General features: G+C 38.7%; 1 protein-coding gene and 1 long non-coding RNA gene across 3 annotated transcripts in view; one reads left to right on the top strand and one right to left on the bottom strand.

Moving 5' to 3' along the window:
• Positions 1–4,679: 4,679 nt before the first annotated feature.
• SAMD9L (sterile alpha motif domain containing 9 like) lies at positions 4,680–24,490 on the bottom strand. Of its 2 annotated transcripts, XM_058725082.1 has the most exons (4): positions 24,281–24,490; positions 20,584–20,781; positions 15,345–15,449; positions 4,680–9,765 (listed from the first exon to the last, which is right to left on the bottom strand). In XM_058725082.1, exon 4 carries the CDS (start codon positions 9,743–9,745, stop codon positions 4,973–4,975), a length of 4,773 nt encoding a protein of 1,590 aa, XP_058581065.1. In that variant the 5' UTR covers positions 9,746–9,765; positions 15,345–15,449; positions 20,584–20,781; positions 24,281–24,490; the 3' UTR covers positions 4,680–4,972. The 2 variants fall into 2 exon arrangements, with proteins under 2 accessions (XP_058581065.1, XP_058581066.1); XM_058725083.1 differs by lacking the exon at positions 20,584–20,781.
• LOC131509406 (uncharacterized) overlaps positions 17,165–25,439 on the top strand; it is a 48,187-nt gene continuing 39,912 nt past the window's right edge. The window contains exon 1 of the long non-coding RNA XR_009260479.1: positions 17,165–17,378. This is a non-coding gene — a long non-coding RNA (uncharacterized LOC131509406). The remainder of the gene's footprint in view (positions 17,379–25,439) is intronic.

Raw genomic sequence — 25,439 nt, 5'->3', positions numbered from 1 at the left:
GATTGCATTCCCATCTTGGTTATTTTTTTTAACGTAACATTTACTGTGTATTTTTCTTTCTTTTTTTTTTTTAATTTTATTTATTTATTTTGTGTGTGTGTGTGTGAGAGAGAGAATGAGCTAGCGAGAGGCAGAGAGAGTAGAGGACAGGATCAAAAACTGGCTCTTTGCCTACAGCAGAGAGCCCAATGCAAGGCTCAAACTTACGAACTATGAGATCATGACCTGAGCTGAGGTTGGACGCTTAACCGACTGAGCACTCAGGTACCCCTATGGCCTATTTTTTTTAATTGAAAAACTAATATGTGTTCAATTAAAAAAAATCAGAAACAGCTAGAAAGAAAGAAAAACATAAGACACCTGGATCTTATACCCCCATTCAAAGTTGTTAACACTTTTGTATAAAATCTCCCAGTGTTTTATGGGTAGGCAAATATTTGTCCAACAGTAGAAGCATGGGCCATTCAATATTGTGTTTTTCTACTCAGCAAAATATAGCTTCTTTCTTACATCATTAAATAGACTTTTAGCATAATTTTAAAATCTTTTTCTTTGGAAAATTTCAAATAAAAACCAAGTAAACAAAATAGCATAATGAACCCCCTTGTATATATCACCCAGCTTCAAAGCTATTAACATTCTGCTATTCTCTCTCTTTTTCACTTCTCCTACTCTTATTTTAGCTATAGCTTCCCCGAGATAGAATTGGAGTGCATGTTTATTAAATGTAAAGTTTTGGCAAATGGCTTGACAAACTGTAGCATTCCCCCACCCCAACGTAGACATAGAACATTTCTGTAATAGCATGTCCCTCCCTGGTTACTCCTAACCCCCTGAAGAGGAAACCACTCTTCTGGTTTTTTTTTGTTTGTTTGTTTTTTTGTTTTTTTACCATAGATTAGTTTCCAAATGTTCATATACAAGGAATCATATAGTATGAACTCTTTTGTGACTGGCTTCTTTTAAATTCAATGTAATGTCATTGTGATTGGTCCTAGTGTTGCATGTATCATTAGTTTGCTCCTTTTTATTGCTGAATAGTATTCTGTTTTTGTCAATATTTCCCAATTTGTTTATCCAATTTCCTTTAAATAGACATTTGAGTTATTTCCGTTTTTGGCAGTCATGCTTAAAACTGCTGTGACTATTTTTGTACAAGTCTTTTTATGGACATATGTCTTCATTTTATTATGTAAATACCTTGGCATGGGATTACTGGATGTAATAGGCACACCTTTTACTTTATAAGAAACTGTCAAGCCTTTGTCTAAATTTGACTTTGTGTCCGTCTTTTGTATAAGTCAAAATGAAACAAGGATCTGATGTCATTTCACCTGGAAAGTTTAGAAATAAAGAAAAAATGATACTTAGTACATCAATATGAAGAGTCATAGGCTGCCAAGCATCACAGTTTTACTCTACCACATCTGTGAGTAACCGATGTTTTAGTTTAATTAGTACCCATAATTCCTGGCCTGATGTTAGAATTAGCTAATACGTTCTTACCATCTTAACGGGGTTAACCTGTGGCACCCACTGGCAAATGTTTATATTTTTACAGTATCTGTAATGAATATCATTTCAAAACTCCCAAGATGAGCCAGTAAAATGAATGTGTTTTAAGCATATTGGGTAGGTAGTTAGAAACTTAATACAATTGGCTGAAAGAACAAGGTAAAGTGACATTATGAGGGTTACATGTGGATGTTGTATCCTACCAAGCAGATGTTGTTCCTTAGCACATAGTTGGTACTTTTTAAGTAAGAGCAGACCACATGGATATTGCCTATTAATTTTCTACCTTTTACTAATTATCCTTTCTAGATGAGCCTATAAATTGTATGCCATGATTTATTTGTAATGCTACTTTCCACTTTTCTAAGATGGTAAGAACAATTTGGATCTTCCTGTGCCTATTTATGGCCAACACACATCTTTAGTCTTTAAGACACATGAGGCTTCTTGAAGATCTGACTCCCTTTAGGAACTGGCTTGTGCCCTGTGAGGGTCAGATACAACGTTGCCAACTGTCCACCCTGGAAGGCTCAGCTTTCACAGAGGGACAAGGCATGTTTGGACAACAGAGTCTCTATTCCACAGAATGTTTAAAAAAAAAGAAAAAGATTGGTTAGACCCAGAGCATATAGATATGCTTTGTTTACCCAAGGGTTATTCAGCTTTAAGCAGAAAACTTTGACCTTTGACTTCTCTTTAAAAATTTCTTCCTTCTTGGGGCGCCTGGGTGGCTCAGTTGATTAGGCATCTGACTCTTGATCTCAGTTCAGGTGTTGATCTCAGTGTAATGAGTTCAAGCCCTGTGTTGGGCTCCACGATGGGTGTAGTACTTACTTAAATTTTTTTTTCTTCTTGCTTGTTGCTTTGTTAAGAGTCTGTTTGGTAACTTTAAGTATAATTCACATGACTATAAATCCCACATTGTTTGTGTAATTCATATCATGAGTATTTCCAAACTAATATACCAGTAATCCCTTTATAGTGATACCAAGCTTAATGTAAATTTAATTTTCTCCAATCCAGTCTCTTTGTTTATGTAGCCATGTATTTTGAGAAAATATGGAAAGTATTGCTAATGCTGGAAAATAGAATGATTGTTCCTCAAGGGATTTGGTAATCCAAAGTGTCAGCATTTATCCACCCCTCATGAGATAATGGAATGTGGCTTCACAGTGCTCAGTGCAAGTCAACCATGTTTGTAGACATTCTGCCTCTCAGACCACGCACACATACTTGAGACTCAGAAATAATATTTTCTCTCAAATAAGAATGAAAAAATAAAACATTTTAAGTTATCTGAAAAAAAATCTTGGGTTATAATTTTTTTCAGCTCATATTTAACAGGGTTATGAGTAATGAACTATAGTTTTTTGGTTTTTGGTTTTGTTTTCATCTAACTGTTCAGTTCCTTGTTCTCAATGTGATAGTTTTTCAAGTATTGGGGAAATACTGGTTTTATTTAAAATCATATAAACTGATGTACTGCAGCATACCTACTTGTGAAGATGAGTATTGGAAAAGAGGTAAACAATACAGTGTGAGAACACTAATGTTGTATGATTAGGGGAAAAGGCTTGAATTAGAGTATCACTGAGTTAGTAAATTCCTTTAACCAAAGACTGACAAGGAGTGACAAAGATAGCTAGTATTTAAATTAAAGAAGGCCTGGGGCACTTGGGTGGCTCAGTTGGTTAATCATCTGACTCTCAATCTCAGCTCAGGTCTTGATATCAGGGTTGTGAGTTCAAGCCTCTACTTAAAAAAAAAAAAAAAAAAATTTCAAGAAGGCCTAAGAAAACTTGGTAAAACATACCCATCTTAGATCAATAAAACATTATTCATTTGGTGATTCGTAAAAATAAATAGCCTTTTGTGATTGGATAAATAAAAGCAGGTTGAGAAAAGAGAAGATCCCTAAAAAACCTTGTAGAGGAGCTGGACCTGTGAACTCTGAGGATATTCATGGATAATAGGAATATTTAACAATTTTTCTTCCTTCTATTAGAACTTTTTTCTCTTATGTCAAGCCATTAGTTAAGTGTTGCTAAATGTTGTAGCCCAGGCTTAGCTGAGCTGTGAAGGTTTAAGGGTCCAGCCTATGTCCAGGGGTGTGTGGACACTTGGAAGCCCACCAAATGGACAGGTGGGCTGCAGAAAAGGGAGGCAGCAGTCTGGAGCAAGATCATCAGCAGATGTGGCTTCTAGCAACAGGGGCATGTTTGTGGACCATGTGAGCATTCCCCAGAGATTCACAGAAATACTGGTGAAAAGAACCCTGATAGGGAATAGATCTCTAGATGACAAGAGGAATTGGTTTTGCAACCTGGAATATCTAAGTTACTAAGGAGATAGGAAGTAGATAAATAAACATGTATTTGTTAAGTATTTAATTTAATCTATATTAGCATGTGTTTTACCTTATAGGCAATGGATATCTCTTAAAATTCAAGCTCTAGAATGCTGTTCGAGGCTGTTCTGCTTGGTTTAAGTCTAGGGCCAAGCTTCTAGGATTGCCTTCTGGAAAGTTGGGAACACATATTGCCATGAGGAAGTTATGGCAGGGGCTCTAGGGTCAGGGAAGACTTTCTGGTGGAGTTGATTCAAACTGAGTTGTGATGGACAAATCAGAATAGTCATATGGAAAATGTTGGATGAAAATAAGGGAATATTTGATAGAGAAAATAGCGTGTATATAGCACAGGTTGAGAAGTCAAAAGAGAAAAGAGGGCAGTGAATGGAAAAAAGAAGCCAAGGGAGATGGGCTCTAAAGAACAGGTGGAGATAAGACTATGTTGACAGGAAACAAGAATGGCCGTAGAAACAGATTTATCTGTAAATGGGAGGAAGGGGGCAAAGGGAGTTCAAGCTTGTGACTACTTTGTTTTCTGTTTCCCCCTCCTGAAGCAAGAAGTTGGGAGAAGGGCAAGGGGTACAAGGAAGTGTGTATTTATATGGATAGGTAGAGGGGTAGGTGGAAAAGAGAACAAAATATTTACCCTCTATACATTTTTATTGATACCAAGAGGAGGTAGGTGGCACTCTGGTGTGGATCTCTGGGTCTGATTTCCAAACACAGGAGGGGCTTTTCCTTTCATATTCATCTTATTTAAGTCTCTGCTTTCACAGTGAATAAATAATTCACAATTCAGAATATTCATAAGTGGTAGAATTAAAACAGATTTTATTGATCTATAGCCAGCTCTAATGTGACCAGTGAATACCAACAGAATATACATCTGAAAATGCATATTTAAAACAATGAACAGTCAACTCTGCTGTGTACCAAACTGTGTAGACACACTTCATGCCCTCAAAAATTATAATTCATTCAGGGAGACAAACGCAGAATCTGTGATTGCAGATTAGCCAATAATGTTATTAAAATGCCATGGGAATAGAGAGAGGGAATAAAATCACAGAGAGAGATGAATAAACATATTTGAGTTAATATGTCTTTTTAAATTACTTCTATGTCATATGCTAGAGGGCCTTCCATGGAAAATCCTAGGTAGAAGGACACTCTTTCTATGTTTCCACCGCTTCTGAGTGGACCTGAATAAACAGGTGTTACTGGTATTTTAATTTTTTTCTCTGTTCCATATTCCATAGAGATTAGCTTGCCTTCAGCCTGACCAGTTAGACGACACAGGAGGTCTTTGACTTCTTTTTTTTTCCAAACGTCACCACTCTGCCCGAGAGAATTTATATTTTGTACTTTATTGAAGTATTGCTCTATCTCAGCTTTGTGAACAAGACTGTGGAGACCCTTCTTCTTCCCCAGATAAAAGAGTGTGCTTGCCTGCTTGGACCTGCACATGCTCCTGTACTGTCTCTTGAAGGTTCTGTTTAAGGATGAAACATACTTTTCCATTAGTTTGGAATCTTCATCTAGGTCTTGATTTTCTGGCCAGAACAGAAGGCAGGCCAAGAAATAAGGGTCTGGATATTGATGACTTAGTCCTATGACTTGCAACACTTCTCGGAGCTGTTTTTTCAGTGTGGTAAGTGGTTGAATGGCTTTGGAGTGGGGTTTTAGACAATTAAGAATAATGTTGGCTAAAATGAAATTTAGTTTCTCCTTTGCCAGGTGTTTAGTTGGGTTTTGCTTCAATAGGAAAAAATATTTGTTCACTATATTTTCCATATTGGTTGCAGCGTCTTTGTGATTTGGATTAAGATATTCCAGGAGTCCAGAAAACCTATCTGCTCTCAAAGCTTCTAAACCTTTCCTGCATTTCTCTTCTTGGAGAAACTGACTCTCTTTGCCCTGTAATGGACCGAAATCCAAATGGCAGAAAAGTTCCATGTATTTCCTGAAACAACGAGTGATTTTTTTGCGTAATGAGATTTCTACTATTTCTTTTTGGGTGTTCTTCATTTTCAAAAGAACAATATAATCATCAAGGAAGTCAAAGCACCTTTTCAAATCTGATTGTAAATCTTGTAAGTAGGGTGTGAACTTGCTGAGAGCCAAATAATATTCACATTTTGGATTTATGGGAGTAAGTCCCTTTCCTGATAAAAATTCTACCAGAGCTTTTTTAGATAATTCATTTTCTTTGAGGAAATAGGGAGTGAGCTGGAGAATCTGAATAGTGTAAAGACCAACTTCGATTTCACCCAAGAAACCGGCTGTATTGTATGTGTCATATTTTCTTTGCAACTTCTGTGGTGCCCAGGCCTCTGTTTCATAGCCTTTCCTCTCAGTTTGCTCTTGGGATTTTTTGAAAGCTCTTGAGGCATTTTCAGCAGCTTCCAGGAGATATGTTAGGTCATTAACAGTAATCAGATCATTAACAGTAATATCCTTGGAGTTCTTCCTTTCATCCAACCACCATTTGATTTGACTTTTGTAGACTTGACCAAGTGTATCTGAGATATAGGAATTTTTAGATGCTCTCTTCTTGGCCTGATTTGCCCAATCCAGAGCAATATTAAAATTCTTTTCTTTAATGTAGAAATATCTTGCTAAGGCCTGACAAATGAATGCATTTTGTGGGAATCGAACACTCCCTGCCACCAAGACCTTTTCAATTTCTTCATTCTTTAAAGCTTCGATTAATGGGGCAAACAAAGTGTCTGTTTCATCTCCATACTCCTTGCGCTGTCTTGTAAGCAGAAGAGTTTGCACATCATGTTGAAATTTTTCTCTTCCTATTCCAGAAACATAGAATAAATTTTCATTTAAGATCTTCAATGCAATTTGACATTTAGTCAAGTTATAGCTTTCTTCTAGTTCTTTCAGACAGAAAATGGCAATCAAAGGATGAATGATGCGCACACCTGTGTATCTCCCAAAATCTGCAACTTCTGTGTTTATTAGAAGTGTAGAATAGGCTCCCATCTTATCCTCTAGGCTTTCAGGTTCCCAGGGTATACTAGTGTATATGATTCCCAAAAATATTTCACACTGTGACACTGAAATTGTAGAATCAGTAACATAAGAGTTGAGTAAAGCCAGGAAGGAGATGAGTTGTGCTTCCTTGCTGTCAACATTCTGTCCTTTTAGGATATTCTTGACTACCTTTTCTATGTACATTTCATTAAAATTGCTCTTCATGATCATGAAGGAATAAAAGTTTTCACAGTTCTTGTGTTGCTTTTCAATTTCTTCCAGTTTAGCCTCAAAAGCTCTTTGTTCCTTAGGAGAAAGTTGGTACGTTAGTGCAACACTGTCTGCTAATTTTGCAGTCTCATCAGGATTCTGGGATCTCATGCAGTTGAGGATAATTACCAGTGTTTTTTCATATCTCAAGCCCTTCTCTGCTAAAATGGAATCGATGGCATTCTGTAGGACATAAACATTTTCCTGGTCTTCAAAATCATCCACAAGGAGAAGTACAGGAAAGTAGTCTTCATGGCTGGTTGCCTTATAGGTAATCAGTTTGGTCACTTGTTCTACAATTTCTGCAAAGTCAGTTGTTTTGTTTTTTAACACAGCACATCTAAAGTTTTTCTTTAGGTCCCAGAGGACATTCATAGCTAACGTAGTACCCCCACAGCCTGGATGATGATAAAGATTGATAATTTTTGCAAATACTGGTTTAGGAGAGTCTGCCCAGCACTGTATCAGATCTTTAAGCTTTTCATAACTATCTCTTTTGACAAAAGCTGAAGAATAGTTTTCAGAAGAAAAATAGAAGTTCCACCAGGATACTTTGCCACCTCGATAAAAGTGTTCCTCTTTTGATGTCTTAAATTCTTGGAATTTAGATTTATCTTTCTCTATGTCTGTGTCTTTACACTCATTTTCACAGAGGATTTCCAGTGCAGTCAAGATATCCTCTTCCTTTTTCTCTAAGATAACGGAAGAAAATCCATGGGAAGGCAAAAATCTTCTTGATGACTGAGTCACTGGTTTTAGTTTAAGAATAGTACTGTTTATCAGTTCTAAATTTAAAGTGGAAATACTGTGGTTTGTTAATTCCTCTGCCATTGTCAGTCTTGTTTGTAGCAGATCTTTCCATCGTTGATAAATCTGTGAGTTTACACAGATACACAATATATTTTCCATTCCTCTGAGAGCTTGATAGAAAGCACAGAAAGTTTCAATGAGGGGATCTCCTGGGCTTTCCACTGGAGAGAGTAATAGAAACACTACCAAAAATTTCCCTCTTGTCATTATATTTTCATCTGTGAGAAATAAAATCAACTTTCTGACTTCAGAAGCTCTTTCTCTATGCCATAAGTGTGGTTCTAGAGGCTTATGGCTCTCATTTTTCAAGTCTGATCTGCCATTGCAGAAGATCCAGCTGGGCTGCTGGTAAAGATTTAAACTAGAAATTTTCTCCCTTATGTTATTTGTCTTTTCTTCAAACTGATTTGGAAAGTGAAGATTTGCTACTCGGCTTTTTTTGTAAGCTTTGGCCACCCCCTTGCTCACAGATTCAGGATCAAACTCCAACACAGCAAACCACTTCATTTCCTTTAGAAAATCTAAGTTATTTGTTTGGTTTGGATGGCATTTATTTGTTACAAGAATGTACCAGCTGTAATATGAATTATCCAGTGAGTCTCGGTTGCCTATGAGAAGTTTGATAAGCTTTTGTCCTTCACTCTCCTTCTTATTTGCCTTCACCTCATATTCTTCTTCAGCCTCTTTTCTAGATGCTGCTAGTGACTTTAAATTTTGTAAAAATGCTTTGTAAGCTATATCCCGTTGCTTAACATTGGCCAGGATATCCTTAGAGCTGGCCCCATCTCTCACAAACAGTGAAAGATCTTGGTTTGGTTTCCATGTTTCATTTTTACAGTTCTGCATCCTAATTAAGAAATACTTTTCTTCACACACAGAGTGTTTTGGAATAACATCTACTTCTATGACAAATCTGTCAGATGGTGTATTGTTCTGCAGTAGAACTTCCACAAACCTTGGTTCCCGAATGCACTTCTTGGCTTCATTGACATCATCTTCAAAGTATTGTCTGATCGTTATATTGAAGTGGTCAATGAAGGCATCTTTACTGGTGACTTTCACACCAACAATTTGTCCATGGGGTTTGTTCTTAACTCCAAAATGGATGGTGCCATTGGTGCGTGAATTAATACAAGCTGCTGCAAATCGGAAGACTTCATTGCTAAATTTCATCTTAATGTCCTTTTCTGTGGCTGCTTCTGTATTTGTGAGGGCTTTGAACTCATGTATTGGGTCTATGAGATTGAGTGGGCCAGTTTCAGGTTGTAGAATACTGTGTTCTATGTAACGTTGGCTGTTATGGAACTGATCAAAAGGATATGGCATACAAGTCAACTGTTCAGTTTCTAGCTTATCCTGATTTTGGTCTTCAGTGGTTGTTCCTCCATTTAATGCATCTTCTTTCGAAAGAATTGATTTTTGTTTTTTGGTATCTCTGATCTCTCTGAGATCATGATTAAAATTGGGTAACCCTGATTTTTCATCTTCCTTTTTTGTCTGTTGTGGCTTTTTTGGGTGTTCTTGTAGGTATGGTTTTGTATGATCTAATTGTCCAGAATTCTGATTGTTACTTTCAGGGTACCTATTATTCAATCTGTTATATGTCCGTTTTATCAAAAGTGCTGGACCCCGTGGTAGCCCCATTTCTCTAAGGTCCATCTCAGTTAATTCCTGCAGGACTAATCCAGTTACTTCTTCATCGATCAGAATCTGCCCATATTTCTCATCAATCTTAAGGTCTTTGGTTACCCATTGTTTCACATGCTCTTTGGTCCAGTTGTTGGTCACTTCGGGTAGCTCTACTTTTTCACTCATTTCGAGCTTGCAGTTTTTTCCTTGGAAAAAGTAATACGATAAGCATTTTAGTATTATGCTTAACGATTGAAATTACATAGTCAATTATGTACATAATTTTACACAAACAACATATATAAAATATTGTTCAAGAATGACTCTTTTTTTTTTAATTTTTTTTTTTAATGTTTATTTATTTTTGAGACAGAGAGAGACAGAGCATGAATGGGGGAGGGTCACAGAGAGAGGGAGGCACAGAATCTGAAACAGGCTCCAGGCTCTGAGCTGTCAGCACAGAGCCCGACGCGGGGCTCGAACCCACGGACCGTGAGATCATGACCTGAGCCGAAGTTGGACGCTTAACCGACCAAGCCACCCAGGCGCCCCAAGAATGACTCTTAAAACTAGTCGATAGTGGGGTGCCTGGGTGGCTTAGTCAGTTCAGCGTCCGACTTCAGCTCAGGTCATGATCTCACAGTCTGTGGGTTTGAGCCCCGCATCAGGCTCTGTGCTGACAGCTTAGAGCCTGGAGCCTGCTTCCGATCCTGTGCCTCCCTCTCTCTCTGCCCCTCCCCCACTCTCACTTTGTCTCACTCTGTCTCTCAAAAGTAAATAAATGTAAAAAAAAAAATTAAAAAAAAAACTAGTCGATACTAATGTTTTATAGTCCCAATTAGTGCCCTTGTTTCCTAGGTGATTATAATTATTATCATGAAATGAGCAGTTGCTTCCAACTAGGGTCACATACACCTTTATCCATATAGTAATTATCCCTTTTAGGTTTAATTTGGTGAAAGTTGGGGTTTTGTAACTGTTTTTTGAATTTTTTTTAAAATTTATATTTGACAGAGAGAGACAGAGTGTGAGTGGGTGAGGGGTGGAGAGAGGGAAGGGAAGTCACAGAATCTGAAGCAGGCTCCAGGCTTGGAGCTATCAGCACAGAGCCTGACAGGGGGCCAGAACCCATGAACCACAAGATCATGACCTGAGCTTAAGTTGGAAGCTCACCTGACAGCCACCTAGGTACAACAAGCGTTTTTGTAATTTAAAACCAGAATTTTAAGTAACAAGACATTGATTCCCATAGCTGAATATTGCAAATAAACTTTAAATATAAAACCAGATAAGTGGAGGTGGGTTGGGGAACAGAAAACTCCTTTCTCAACTAGGAAGATGGCCATCTTTGTTACATAGCAATGAAGCAATCAGCTACCTCATCACCTACTGTCTTTTGGAACTCAAGCTATTAGGCCACCAAGACAGAAAGAGATGTGGTAGCAAAATGTTAGGGAAGTCAATTTGCTTGGCTAATTCTTGTGGCTCTCAGAGATACCAAAAGAGTTAGCTGTATTTCAAACTGGCCTGGCCTGACTGAAATTAGATAAGAAAAATAGTATGAGTTTTTAACTTTGTTAAAACGATTTCAGCCTATGAAGCAACATTTTTCCAGATATATCTCCTGAGACAAGGGAAACAAAAGCAAAAATAAACTGTTGGGACTCCATCAAAATAAAAAGCTTCTGTACAACAAAGGAAACAATCAATAAAACTAAAAAACAACCTACTGAATGGGAGGAGATATTTGCAAATTACATACCTGATAATGGGTTCATATCCAAAATATAAAGAACTTATATGGGTCATTACAAACAACAACAACAAATAATCCAATTAAAAATGGAGAGAAGACATGAATAGACATTTCGCCAAAGAAGACATACAGATGGCCAACAGACATATAAAAAGATGCTCATCATCACTTATCATCAGGGAACTACAAATAAAAACTGCAATAAGAAAGGAGAAGAAGATGGCAGCAGAGTAGGAGGACCCTAGACTCATTATGACTCATGAACACAAGTAGTTAACTATCAAATCATCCTAAATATCCCAGAAATTGACCCCAAACAGCAGAATATACATTCTTTCAAGTGCTCACAGAACATCCTCTAGAATAGGTCACATATTAGGTCACAAAATAGGCCTCAAGAAATACAAAAAGATTGAACTCATACTACATATTTTTTCTGACCATGACACTATGAAACTAGAAGTCAATCACAAGATAAAAATTGGAAAGATCACAAATACATGGCAGTTAAACAACATGCTAGTAAACCATGAATGGGTCAACCAGGAAATCAAAAAAGGAATTAAAAAATACATGGAAACAAATGAAAATGAAATCTCAAACAGTCTTTGGGATGCAGCAAAAGTGGTCCTAAGAGGGAGTATATACAATACAGGCTTACCTCAAAAGCCAGAAAAATCTCAAATAAACAGCCTAATCTTACACATAAAGCAGCTAGAAATAGAACAACAACAACAAAAAAGCCTAAAGCTGGCAGAAGGAAGGAAATAATAAAGATTAGAGCAGAAATAAATGATATATAAACTTAAAAAACAATAGAACAGATCAATGAAAGCAGGAACTGGTTCTTTGAAAAAAAATAATAAAATTAATAAAATAAACCTCTAGCCAGACTTATCAAAAAGAGAAAGGACCCAAATTATTCACCATGATCAAATCGGATTTATTCCTGGGTTGCCAAGTGGTTCAATATTTGTAAATCAATCAATGTGATATGCCACCTTAATAAAATAATGGATAAGAACCATATTATCATTTCAATATATGCAAAAAAAGAGTTAACAAGCTACAACATCCATTCATGATAAAAACCTCAACAAAGTAGGTCTAGAGGGAACATACTTCAACACAATAAAGACCATATATGAAAAACCCACAGCTAATATCATCCTCAATGGGGAAAAATTGAGAGCCTTTCCTCTACAGTCAGGAACAAGATGGGGATATCCACTATCACTACTGTTATTTAACATATTACTGGAAGTCCTAGCAACAGGACTTAGACAACACAAAGAAATAAAAGGCATCCAAATCTGTAAGAAATAAGTAAGACTTTCACTATTTGTATATGACATGATACTCTATACATAAAACCTGAAAGACTTCACCAAAAAAAAAATGCTGGAACTGATAAATGAATTCAGTAGAGTTGCAGAATACAAAATCAACGTACAAAAATATGTTGCATTTCTATACAGCAATAATGAAGCCACAAGAAGAGAAAATCAATCCCATTTTTAATTGCACCAAAAACAATAATATACCTGGGGATAAACCTAACCAAACAGGTGAAAAAAACCTGTACTCTGAAGAATTTAAAGCACTAATGAAAGAAATTGAAGGTGACACACAAAAAAAAAAAAAAAAAAAAGGAAAGACATTCCATGCTCATGGACTGGAAGAACAAATATTGTTAAAATGTCCATATAACCCAAAGCAATCTACACATTTAATACAATCCCTATCAAAATACCAACAACATTTTTTTCATGGAATTAGAACAAATAATCCTAAAATTTGTATGGAACTGGGGTGCCTGGTGCTCAGTTGGTTGAAAATCCAACTCTTGATATTGGCTCAGGTCATGATCCCTAGGTTGTGGGATTGAGCCCCATGTTGGGCTCCATGCTGAGCATGGAGCCTGCTTGAGATTCATTCTCTCTCTCTGCCCCACTCCCCCAGTTGCATGCTCTTTCTCTCTAAAATTAAAAAAAATTTTGTGTGTGTGTGGAACCACAAAAGACCTCGAATAGCCAAAGCAACCTTGAAAAAGAAAAAGCAAAGCTGGAGGCATAACAATTCTGGACTTCAAGTTATATTAGAAAGCTGTAGTAATCAAAACAGTGTGGTACTGGCCAAAAATAGATATGTAGATCAATGGAACGGAATAGAAAACCCAGAAATAAACCCATAATTATATGGTCAGTTAATCTTCAAAAAAACCCAGTAAAGAATATCCAATGGGAAAAAGTCTCTTCAACAAATGGTGTTGGGAAAACTGGACAGCCACATGCAAGAGAATGAAACTGGACCTCTTTTTGCACCAAGCAAAAATAAATTCAAAATGGATTAAAGATCTAAAGGTGAAACCTGAAACCATAAAAATCCTGGAGGAAAACACATGCAGTAACTTCTTTCTATATATGCCTCCTGAGGCAAGGGAAACAAAAGCAAATATAAACTATTGGGACTTCATCAAAATAAAAAGCTTCTGTATGGCAAAGGAAACGATCAACAAAACTAAAAGGCAACATATGGAATGGGAGAAGATATTTGCAAGTGACATCTTATAAAAGGTTAGTATCCAAAATCTATAAAGAACTATGTAGACTCAACACCACAAAAATGAATAATCTAATTAAAATGGGCAGAAGAGGGGCGCCTGGGTGGCGCAGTCGGTTAAGCGTCCGACTTCAGCCAGGTCACGATCTCGCGGTCCGTGAGTTCGAGCCCCGCGTCAGGCTCTGGGCTGATGGCTCGGAGCCTGGAGCCTGTTTCCGATTCTGTGTCTCCCTCTCTCTCTGCCCCTCCCCCGTTCATGCTCTGTCTCTCTCTGTCCCAAAAATAAATAAAAAATGTTGAAAAAAAAATTTTAAATAAAATGGGCAGAAGACATGAATAGACATTTTTCCAAAGAAGACGTTCCAGATGGCCAACAGACATATGAAAAGATGCTCAACATCATTGATAATCAGGAGATACAAGTCAAAACTGCAAGGAGATTTCCCCTCACACCTGTCAGAATGGCTAAAATTAACAACACAAGAAACAATAGGTATTGGTGAGCATGTGGAGACACAGGAACCATCTTGCACTATTGGTGGGAATGCAAATTGGTACAGCCACTCTGGATAACAGTATGGATGTTTCTCAAAAAGTTAAAAATAGAATTACTCTACAATCCAGCAATTGCACTACTAGGTATTTACTCAAAGAATACAAAAATACTAATTCAAAGGAATATATGCACCTCAATATTTATAGCAGCTTTATCTACAATAGCCAAACTATGGAAACAGTTCAAGTATATATCAAATGATGAATGGATAAAGAAGTGGTAAATATACAATGAAATATTACTCAGCCATAAAAAAATGAAATCTTTGCATTTGTAACAATGTGGATGGAGCTAGGGAGTATTATGCTAAGCTAAATAAGTCAGTCAGAGAAAGACAAATACCATATGATTTCACTTTGCCTTCAGTCTGCAGGACATACCTAGTCCTGAGCCAATTAGCAGAACTATGAGCTACTGGCACAATGAACATTATAAACATATTTCATATGATCGATTCCATTCACTTTACAGTGTAGATCCAAGAGGTCTTTGAGGTTCCATAAGAATTAGTGCACATATCGCAACCAGAAATAAATACCATTTGTTTATTCACTCTACAAATTTTTATTGAGCACCTGTTAGGCATCATGCTCAAGAAAAATAGTGGTAACCAAAACAGATGTGGAGTTTTTTCATAGTACTTATAATCCAATGGAGCAAATTTAAAAAAGAAAAAAAAAGCCACACACATACATTCAAAACAGTTTATAATAATAAATTGTGATCGTGCTTTGTGTAAGACTCAATAACGGGCAAAGGACTGGGATCTGTGAGGAGGGGAGGAATGTCACTATGAGGAAAGTGGGGACATTGGACAGGTGAAGTTAAAGTGGGGCTTCTGGAGTAGGATGGGAGGCAGGTAGAGGGAACAAGTCTGGGGGGCAGAGTGAAGAGGGTAAGGCATAGTCTACCTGGTAGGACTTCCAAAGTCCTATCTACAGGGTCCAAGGAGATGGGTGTGATGGTGCTTCACAGTGGGCTGTCCGTGCTCCTGCTCCCAGATCCAGGTACTGGGTCTGCCAAAGAGAATTCCAGAGCAAAGGGAATTACTGACCAGGAGATGACTCCACACACCCCAGAGCCTGGATCCTCCTGCTTCCTCTGCAGAGGTCCTAAGTGTCATTTCAGATAAGGCTGAAGGGAGGGGTCCTGCCTTACCTGTTTACAAGCACTATATGTGGAATAGTAGAAGCAGTTATTAGTAAACATAATCCTAATGAAAGATTTTTTGAGGTCACTTTGGAGAAAAGTTTGAATAAAAAATGACTACTGTATTACTTTTTAAATTTTTAAACTTTTATTTTTGAGAGGTGGGGGAGGGAGGGGCAGAGAGAGAGAGAGAGAGAGAGAGAGAGGGAGACAGAGGATCTAAAGCGGGCTCTGTGCTGTCAGCAGACAACCTTATGAGGGGCCCAAACTAATGAACCACGAGATCATGACCTGAGCTGAAGTCGACATTTAACCAAACTTGCTTTTTTATATATTTAAATATATGTTGACCTCCTTTTGTAGGTAGCTGAAGGGAAGAGGCACTCATGCCCTCAGACACTTCCTGTCACAATTTTTGGTGGCTCAAATGATCCTTCAATACACTTTCTCCCTCTTGACTGCTTCTTGTCTAATGATCTTGACCTTCCCCCAACTCTAGTCTTAACAGTCACATCATTGACCTTATGATAACTGTTATGGGTTGAATTATGACCACCTCCCTCAAAAAACCTATGTGTTTGTGATAGGTGAAAGGAAAGGGCGTCACTTATGTCAAGAGGTTTTAAAATGGAGCCATTAAGGAGATGGGCCATATACATGCCCTCACTGGAGGAACCATGAACTTTTAAACCTGGCCCAATCAAAAGTATTCCAAGGACTTAGCCCAAATTTTCTACTTGCTAGGAAGAGGTTTTACTTAGTGATAGCCTTAGCAATCAGTTATATTCAGTCAAGATTAGCTTTCTGCCACCAAAAACAATCAAAAATTCTTTTTTAACATTAAAAAAATTTTTTTGTAATGTTTATTTTTGAGAGAGAGAGAGAAACAGTGTGATTGGGGAGAGGAAGAGAGAGAGGGAGACACAGAATCCGAAGAAGGCTCCGGTCTCTGAGCTGTCAGCACAGAGCCAAATGTGGGGCTTGAACTCAAGAACTACAAGATCATGACCTGGGCCGAAGTTGGACGCTTAACCGACTGAGCCACTCAGGTGCCCCTTAAAAATTTTTTTTTTAATGTTTATTTGTTTTTGAGAGACAGAGAGAGACAGAGCATGAGTAGGGGAGGGACAAAGAGAGTGGGAGACACAGAATCTGAAGCAGGTACGAGGCTCCAAGCTGTCAGCACAGAGTCCGACGCAGGGCTCGAACCCAGAAACTGTAGATCATGATCTGAGCTGAACTCAGACACTTAACCGACTAAGATCCCCAGTCAAAAATCCTTTGTAAGCAACATTATGAATATGAGCATTCCCTTTTTCCCTTAAAACCCCCTGACTTTTGCTTAGTGGGACACTATGTGGGTTGCTACCTAAATCTGTGTATCCCAAAGTACATATTCTTTGGTCCCAAATAGACACTCTTGCTTAATTATTACCTCCTGACAAGTTTAGGTTGATGTGACAAAGTCCTAGCCCCACTACCTTGGAATGCAGCCCTTTTGGACATAGAGTCATTGCCGATGTTTACAGGAAGCCATTAGAGTGGGCCCTAATTCAGTATAACTGGTATCTTTATAGGAAGGGGAAATTCAGACACAGAGGCACACACACACACGGAGAACACCACGTGCAGAAGAAGGCAGGGATAGGGGTGATCTGTGAGCCAAGGAATGCCAGAGATTGCCAGCAAACCACAGAAGCTAGAAGAAAAGCAAGGAACGTATTCCAGTTTACAGCCCTCTGCGGGAAACAATCTCACCAACATCTTGATCTTGAAGACTTCCAGCCTCCAGAACTGTGAGATAATACATTTCTGTGATTTAAGCCACTCACTTTGTGGTACTTTGTTACAGCAACCCTAGCCAACTAATGGAATCACTAATGGCTACAAGCCTTCCAGCATCTCAGATTCAAATACCTCCCTCCTGCATCTCCTCACTGCTTCTCCCTTGTAACTAGCTTGACTTTCTTTGTTCATTCATTGTAATCACTTGCTCTGTCCTCCCTCCTCTTGTACTCTGTCTGTGTCAACTCGGTGGAACATGGCTGGACATGACCCTCCATAACCTGCCTGGTCTCACTTTACAGTCATGACCACTGTCCTCCAGCAGGCTGTTAAATGCTCTGAGCTACCATCCTGTTTCCCTGCTATATTCACTCTCTCACTGTCTTAAATGGCTATTTCACACATTCACACAAATCTCCAACACCTCCTCACCATTGTCACTTTCTGCTATAACCCTGCTTCCTATTGCAACTAGGAAACTGAAACAATCAGAAGAGAGCTTCCTTGAGCTCCTAAAACCACATCTATCACTGTACTGCTTCTTGACTTCTCTTCTGTTACTAAGTCCATACATTCTATTTTAGTTTCTGTTCTTTGAACAGACGTCTATAACTCCCTGCTCTAGAGAGGAGACCCACACATCTCTGGGCATCTCTTCTGGAGATGCTCTTGTCATTCTCCACAGATGTGCTCTGTCCAGGTCTGTGGCAATATCTTCTCTTAGTCAGAGTCCTTTCTCACCTTCTCCTCTGGGTACCCCGGATATTACAAGGAAAAGCTCTAGATTTTCTCTTCTGATATAGCCAGTGAGTATACCGATCCCACTAGACTCCAGCACTCTACAAGGAGTGTGTGTCCATGTATAATGTGGGGATGTGGAAGGGCTGGTCTTTGGGCCACCTGCCAGGGAGACATTTTCTCCTTTATTGTTTGAATTCTGCTGGGAATTACAGGGAGATGGGAGCACTCTTCTCAAATTGGAAGTGCATCTGTCCTCCCCAAATCTGTTTTTAATCTGTACTTTATCTCACAGGTTCCCCACTGTTCAAAGATGAAGACCCTTTATAACAGTAAAAACTTTCTCAGCTTCCCACTACTATGATGAGAGCTGAGACAATTCATAATGATTTGAAGTTACTATATATTTGGTAATGCTTTCACATAAATTTTGCACTCTGTCAATTATACAAGCATCTTATATAGTCTATGATCCATATTTGGATCATTTATTTAATTCAAGATGACCATGATTTGGGCAAAATGCTTTAATAATGCTTTGGTATAACTCTTTGGCCCAATCAGTGTATTATTCAACCTTGTTTTGGGTGATGATTCCTTAACATTTATGTAGAACTTTGACATATTTCACTGTTCTGAGGCTGACAAAATAATTTCATGAACATTATCTGATTAGATTCATGTCCTGGAGTGTTGGCATATTTTTTAAATATGAGGGACCTTTATGTATAACAAGAAGTTACATAGTATAAATAAAGGGGAGGGGTTGTGATCAGGAAAACAATGTCGTGATTAATTATGTCTCCTCTCAGCCAACCTGTTTTCATTGTATAGGAGCATGGGACAGAACCAGTGCTGTCTTGGTTGTTGTTTGCTTTTGTTCTGCTTCTTCAAAAGAAAAGCATGTAAAACCTTAAGGTCTGAAATGGATAAAGATGTTGCTCTGCTTGGAATTGGGGAGAAGACCTCTACCTTATCTCCTTTATTATGTTCTGGGAAATTTTGAACCCCAGAGTTCTCCTTATGAGTACTCGATTCAGGACCCCTTCCTTCCTTCCTTCCTTCCTTCCTTCCTTCCTTCCTTCCTTCCTTCCTTCCTTCCTTCTGTCCTTCCTTTCTTTTTCTTTCTTTCTTTCTTTCTTTCTTTCTTTCTTTCTTTCTTTCTTTCTTTCTTTCTTTCTTTCTTTCTTTCTTTCTTTCTTTCTTTCTTTTAGAGAGAGAGAGAGAGAAAGGAAGGAGAGAATCCCAAGCAGGCTCTGCACCATCAGCAGAGAGCCTGACACGGGGCTTGATCTCACAAACTGTGAGACATGACCTGAACTGAATGAAATCAAGAGTTAGACACTTAACCAACTGAGCCAACCAGGAGCCCTCAGGACCCATTTCTTAAGGACTTTTATTTTCTCGCTTTGGGGTTGATCAGGAAGGATCAAACCAAACAGCTTTTAGGGCAAGCAGTGGTGCCCACCCCTGCCTCCAGGAAGCTGGGTCTCAGCAGCCCACAAGTATCTTTGCCTCTTGTAAAGAATGCTCACAATTGGAGATCAGCAAGCCTACTGTTCTTCAGAAATGAAACTGCCAAACAAGTTGGTTATATTTTCTGGAAGTGCACGTTAAAATGATGTATTTCCTCCCATAGTCTTTGTACAAGCTAGTTGTAAAGGAAAGCCTTAAATAAAATGATTAGAGGTGCCTGGCTCGTTCAGTCAGAAGAACATACAACTCTCGATCTTGGGGTTGTGAGTTCAAGCCCCATTTTGGGTGTAGAGATTACGTAAATAAATAAATGTTTTAAAAAATAAAATAATTAGACTTCGGTGGGTCTAATCTTTAACTTTGATATCATCTTGAGTTATACAAGACAGGGTTTGACATAGCTGCACATGGCTATAATTTTCTACACAGGTTGCTATGCTTCGATTCCTGATCCTCTGATCAACATTTTACTTAGGTCTTTCTAGACTCATCTCTGGAGACTTCCACTTTCAGAAACACTCTGCATCATGGTAGTTGGAAGGTTTCTTTCTTAAAGAATTCTTCAGGGGCACCTGGGTGGCTCAGTCGGTTAAGTGTCTGACTTCGGCTCAGGTCATGATCTCACAGTTTGTGAGTTTGAGCCTCGCGTTGCGCTCTGTGCTGACAGCTCAGAGCCCGGAGCCTGCTTCAGATTCTGTGTCTCCCTCTCTCTTTGTCCCTCCACTGCTCATGCTCTGTCTCTCTCTGTCTCTCAAAAATAAATAAGCGTTAAGTTTTTTTTTAAGAATTCTGCAGCCAGTGCAAGTTACATCTAGCGATACATACATGTTACAAACAGGAATATTTCTCATTCCTTTAAAATCGTTTCATTAGAAATAGCTTATGTGCACTTGAAAATATGTTCATTTTCAAAGTTCTACTCTATGTTTTAGACTTAGTTTTTAAAGACAGCTTTTTAAAGAAATTTGATGAAACAGGTATCTTTAATGATTAGAAACTCACCGAGACTTTTCTGAAAACTTCCTTTTTATATCAGCAACTTGAAATAACTCTTTGTGAGGTTCTTTGATCTCAAGCTATTAGATTAGTTGTCTTTTCTTGAAAATTTGCGAGAGTCATGTCCTGGAAAGCATCTGTGAGGAAATACAGATGTAGGCAGAACAGATCTGGTCCTTTTCCAGTTTGCCTTTTGTTGAGAATCTGTTACATCAAAAAACAAAATGATATCACAGAAAATTAAAATGGAATTGATTGGATTGTTGCTTAGGAACTCTGTGAGACAGATTTTCCCCCTAACTTCCTATTGTGAAAAGTCAAACATGTACAAGATTTGAAAGAATAATGAAAAGAACATCCTCCATCAAGATGGCATCACCCCCTGTATTTAAATACTTTTTTTTTTTAATGTTTATTTTTGACAGAGAGAGAGAGAGAGAGACAGAGCATGAGCGGGGGAGGGGCAGAGAGAGAGGGAGACACAGAATCTGAAACAGGCTCCAGGCTCTGAGCTGTCAGCACAGAGCCCGACGCGGGGCTCGAACTCACAGACCGTGAGATCATGACCTGAGCCGAAGTCGGACGCTCAACCGACTGAGCCACCCAGGCGCCCCTTAAATACTTTTAATGAATTAAACAAACATCCAAAAATCTGTTGCAGGCATTCTCTTCCCCTTCTTCCACATTCCACATTCAATGTGGTGCAAATCCTGTCGGTTGTCTCTCTAAAACACATCTGGCATCTCCACCACTACCAACCCGTCCAAGCCCCCACCTCTCTCCTGGATGTCAGGAGCAGCTCCCTCACTTGTTTCACTCTTGCTCTTATTGATCCTGCTGGAGACTTCTCAAAATAGCAGCCAGAGTGACCCTGTTCAAATGTAAATCACATGCTAATATTCTGTTCAGTCCCTCCAGTGGCTTACCATTTGACTCAGAGTGAAAGCTGAGCCCTTTATTATAAACTCTAAGGCCCCACATGACCTGGCACCCTGTTACCCTTCTGATATTAAATATTTTTTTCATTTCCCTTTCTAAAGCTGGTCCAGCCCCTTCTTGTTTCTTGCAGGAAGAACCTACTTCTGCTTCTGGCATTATCCTTGCTTCCTCTCTGTGGGATGCCCTCAGATACCTGCAAGGCTCACTCCTTCCCTTTGCTTACGTCTTTCATCACATGTCACCTTCTTACTGAGGCATGGTTGGCCAGCCTGCTGAAAACTTTATTCCATCTCCAGTATTTCCTGTTCTTCCTCTGTTATTTTTTTTCCCTTAAATATATATACTTGGGATTTATCACAATAAAGTATTCCACATACTCCTACCTATTTATCTTGTTTCTTTTTCTGTCCCACCCATTATTTCTGTGTACTTCATGAGGATCAGGAGTTTTTACATGTATTTACTATTTTACAGTGCTTAGCACAGAGTAGCTTTTAACAAAAAATTTGTTGAATGAATAACATTTTCTCAGAGTAGTTTAAAGTAACAAATTTTTGACAACTCTTGAATTAGCTATGTCTGTGGGTCAAAGGACCAAACGACTGCTCATTTCACTAGGGCAGTTCTTTCACTCGGTTTGAATCTCACACAGAAATCTAGACATTCTTACTGGGCTGTTCGTTAGGGCGAGAACTAGTTCTAGCTTCAATCACCTGGTCACAAGGAAGGAAAAGGAAATTTTGTCAAAAGGAAAGGAGGGCTAATAAGTATGTTTTCTCCTTCATTCCTTCTAGGTACCCTAGTTTCATAATATCCTGTATCATTTCTGCTGTGTCACTCACAGTTTCCAAATAAGGTCATTTCTCATACTGGACTAGGTCTCTCTCTCTCTCTCTCTTTCTTCCGGGTCCTCAGTGTCAGAGCCTCAGCACCTCTGCTGTTCTCATCTGCTGCCTCTGCTCTGGAAAGCTGATCTCCTCGTGAGGGACTTACCCCCTTCCCACAGACACACCCTGCTCAGATCTGCTGCAAAACTTCTCTTAGCCAGAGTTCTCTTTCAGTAATTTAACCGTCCACCCTTTCTCTGGATATCCCAAAGACTGAGAGGACAGACTCAAGGTTTCTCTTTTGTTTTAGCCAGTGATTATAGCAATTCCACCAAGGCCCAACATTCTAAAGTTTATTATTTTTAAAATTTTTCGTAATCTCTACGCGCAATGTGGGGCTTGAACTCACGACCCCAAGATCAAGAGTCACATGTTCTTCTGTGAGCCAGCCAGGCACCCCTTTTAATTTTTTTAACTTTATTTAAAAAATATTTTTTAAGGCCCAACATTTTAGAAATGAGGCAGCACATCAGAAATTTCCCTCTGCAGTATATCCCTTCTTCTTACAGCTTTTATGCCTCTATACAGCCAGCAACTCACTGTGTGCTGTGTCCAGTGCTGCAAGGGTAACTTTGTGCCACCTAAGAGGTGGCAGCTTTCTCTTGCTTCAGATTCTGCCAGTAGATACCAGGGAGATAGAAACTCTGTTCTCAGATAAGGTCACAGACATTTATTCCCCAAATCTGGAGTCTTTCCTTTTGTTAAATGGAAAAATCGGCAATACCTTGACTTAATATGATACACTAAACTCTTTACTAATATCTTGGACCTATTATAATGTCAAAAGGTTCTCAACCTCCCTCTCCTCTCATGACAGCAGTTGTGAACATATAATGATTTGAACTTACTATATTCAATAATGCTTTTAAAATAGTTTGTACCTTATCAGTTGTAAGAGCATCTGCATATATATTGTTGGAGCTAAGCAAAGATCAAAATGACTGGTGTGGACAAATTTTGAGATTGACTTGACATAACTCTGGCTTCCTGGGGGCCCTCATCTTCCTGTTTTGAAACAATTGTGAACACAAATCTTATCAGTAATACCATTAATTATTAGCAAAGGAGCTACAGGATGCCATCCTCCAGCAACTGCTCCAGTTTTCTCTCTTTAGGTGTTGAACAAGAAATGCCAAATCATCAGAGCGCATAGTTAGGGTCAAGCACTGGTGCCCACCCACCCTCATCTCAGGGGCGTCCTCAGAGCATCCCAGATATCTATGCCCCAAGCAGTCCTGTTCCGTAGGACTCAGAGCTGATCATCAGGGAGAGGCTCTGCAGGATTCTGATGCTAGTCTGGGAGGGCTACACATCTCCCCCTGCTGGTCTGAAGAAACGAAACCATACACAACACAAGTTAAGTTTCATTTCCTGGTTAAGTTTCCATTTTCAGTTTTTAACTAGATTGCTGTAAAAAAAAATGAAAGTGAAGGGACTTCTTACAAAGAAAAATAGTCTTTGGAGAGTGTTATCTTTGATTAAATGTAAAGCTCCTAATAACATCTTAAGTTACGGAAGACAGAATTTTACAGTTTCACATGACCACAGGTTCCTTTACAATCTTTAACGTTTACATTCCTGAACTTTGCATTGTTTTTCTGTTGTCTTTCCTACTGCCCTGTGGGACCATAAGGTTCTCACCACTACAAGTACACTTAACGGTACATTTCTTTCTAGAAGAGCATTCACAAAGTTAGCCTCAGTTAAATATGTTGCTACATATTTAATCTATTGATATTTCTAATTACTTTCAACATTTTTACAAGCAATCATTTATGTATAAACACAAGTATTTATATAAAAAGTACAGCTGGGATTTTAAAAAATAGCCACACCATCGGCAGAAAATTTAAAGGTTTACTGATTCTGTAACTTACCAGGATTTTCCTGAAAACTTCTTTTTATATTGAAAAGTTGAAGCTGTTGATTTCAACCTTTGTTTTCTTAATCCTTTCCTAGTGGGCAGGAGAAATAAGATTGTAAGATCCTTTTAGAAATCCAAACAATGAACTTGTGGAGTTCTCTGGTCTCCCAATACGCCGACTCCTCTGACCGTGTGTGAGATCAGCAGTGAAGAAGCCGAATGAGGAAGTTAGAAATGCAGTCAGTTTCAGTTTTGCTCAGGAATGGTTTATTTGGACTTGGAAGGATGTAAAATATCAAAAAGTTAACACCTCATAAAATTATCAAAAAAATTTGAACCATTGCTTAGAAACTATTCATCAGACAGTATTTTAAGTCATAAGAGTTCAGAAATTGTGGTGGTGGGGACCCTATGGAAAAAACATATAAATACAGAAGAAAACATTAAAATCTCAATGTGATTTAAGTGCCTGTTATGGGATGAAGTGTGCTCCTCCAAAATTCATATGTTGAAGTCCTAACCCTCAGTACCTCAGAACGTGACTGTATTTGGAGGTAAGGTCTTTAAAAAAGTTTATTTATTTATTTTGAGAAATAGAGCAAGACAGTGCAAGCAGGGAAAGGGCAGAGAGAGAGGGAGAGAGAGAATCCCAAGCAGGCTCTATGCCCAGCACAGATCCTGACACAGGGCCTGGTCCCATGACCCTGGGATCATGACCTGAGCCAAAACCAAGAGTCAGATACCTAACTGACTGAGCCACCAGGTGCCCTGAGATAGAGTCTTTAAAGAGATATTTAAGTTAAAAAGAGGTCACTAGGGTGGGCTCTTATCTAACATGACTGGTGTCCTTGTAAGAAGAGATTAGGATATAGACACACACACACACACACACACACACACACACACACACAAGACTACATGAAGATGCAGGGAGAAGACAGGCATCTATAAGCCATAGTGTTTCCCAAAGTTGTCACACCAGTTTACACCCCTATTAGTAGTGTTAGTAAGAGTTCTCCTTATTCTACATCCTTGCTAACTCTTGGTATTATGAGACTTTTTTTTAATGTTTATTTATTTTTGAGAGAGAGAGAGAGAGAGAGAGAGAGAGAGAGAGAGAGAGCGCGCGAATGGGGGAAGGGCAGAGACAGAGGGAGACACAGAATCCAAAG

Source organism: Neofelis nebulosa, chromosome 4 (assembly GCF_028018385.1).
Source record: "Neofelis nebulosa isolate mNeoNeb1 chromosome 4, mNeoNeb1.pri, whole genome shotgun sequence".
Classification (NCBI taxonomy): domain Eukaryota; kingdom Metazoa; phylum Chordata; class Mammalia; order Carnivora; family Felidae; genus Neofelis; species Neofelis nebulosa.
Note: the sequence above shows the minus strand (reverse complement) of the source record. Positions and strands in the feature narration are given on the sequence as shown.

Coding starts and splice junctions, on each gene's coding strand:
- SAMD9L (XM_058725082.1), bottom strand. CDS start 9,745: ATGAGTGAAAAAGTAGAGCTACCCGAAGTGACCAACAACTGGACCAAA.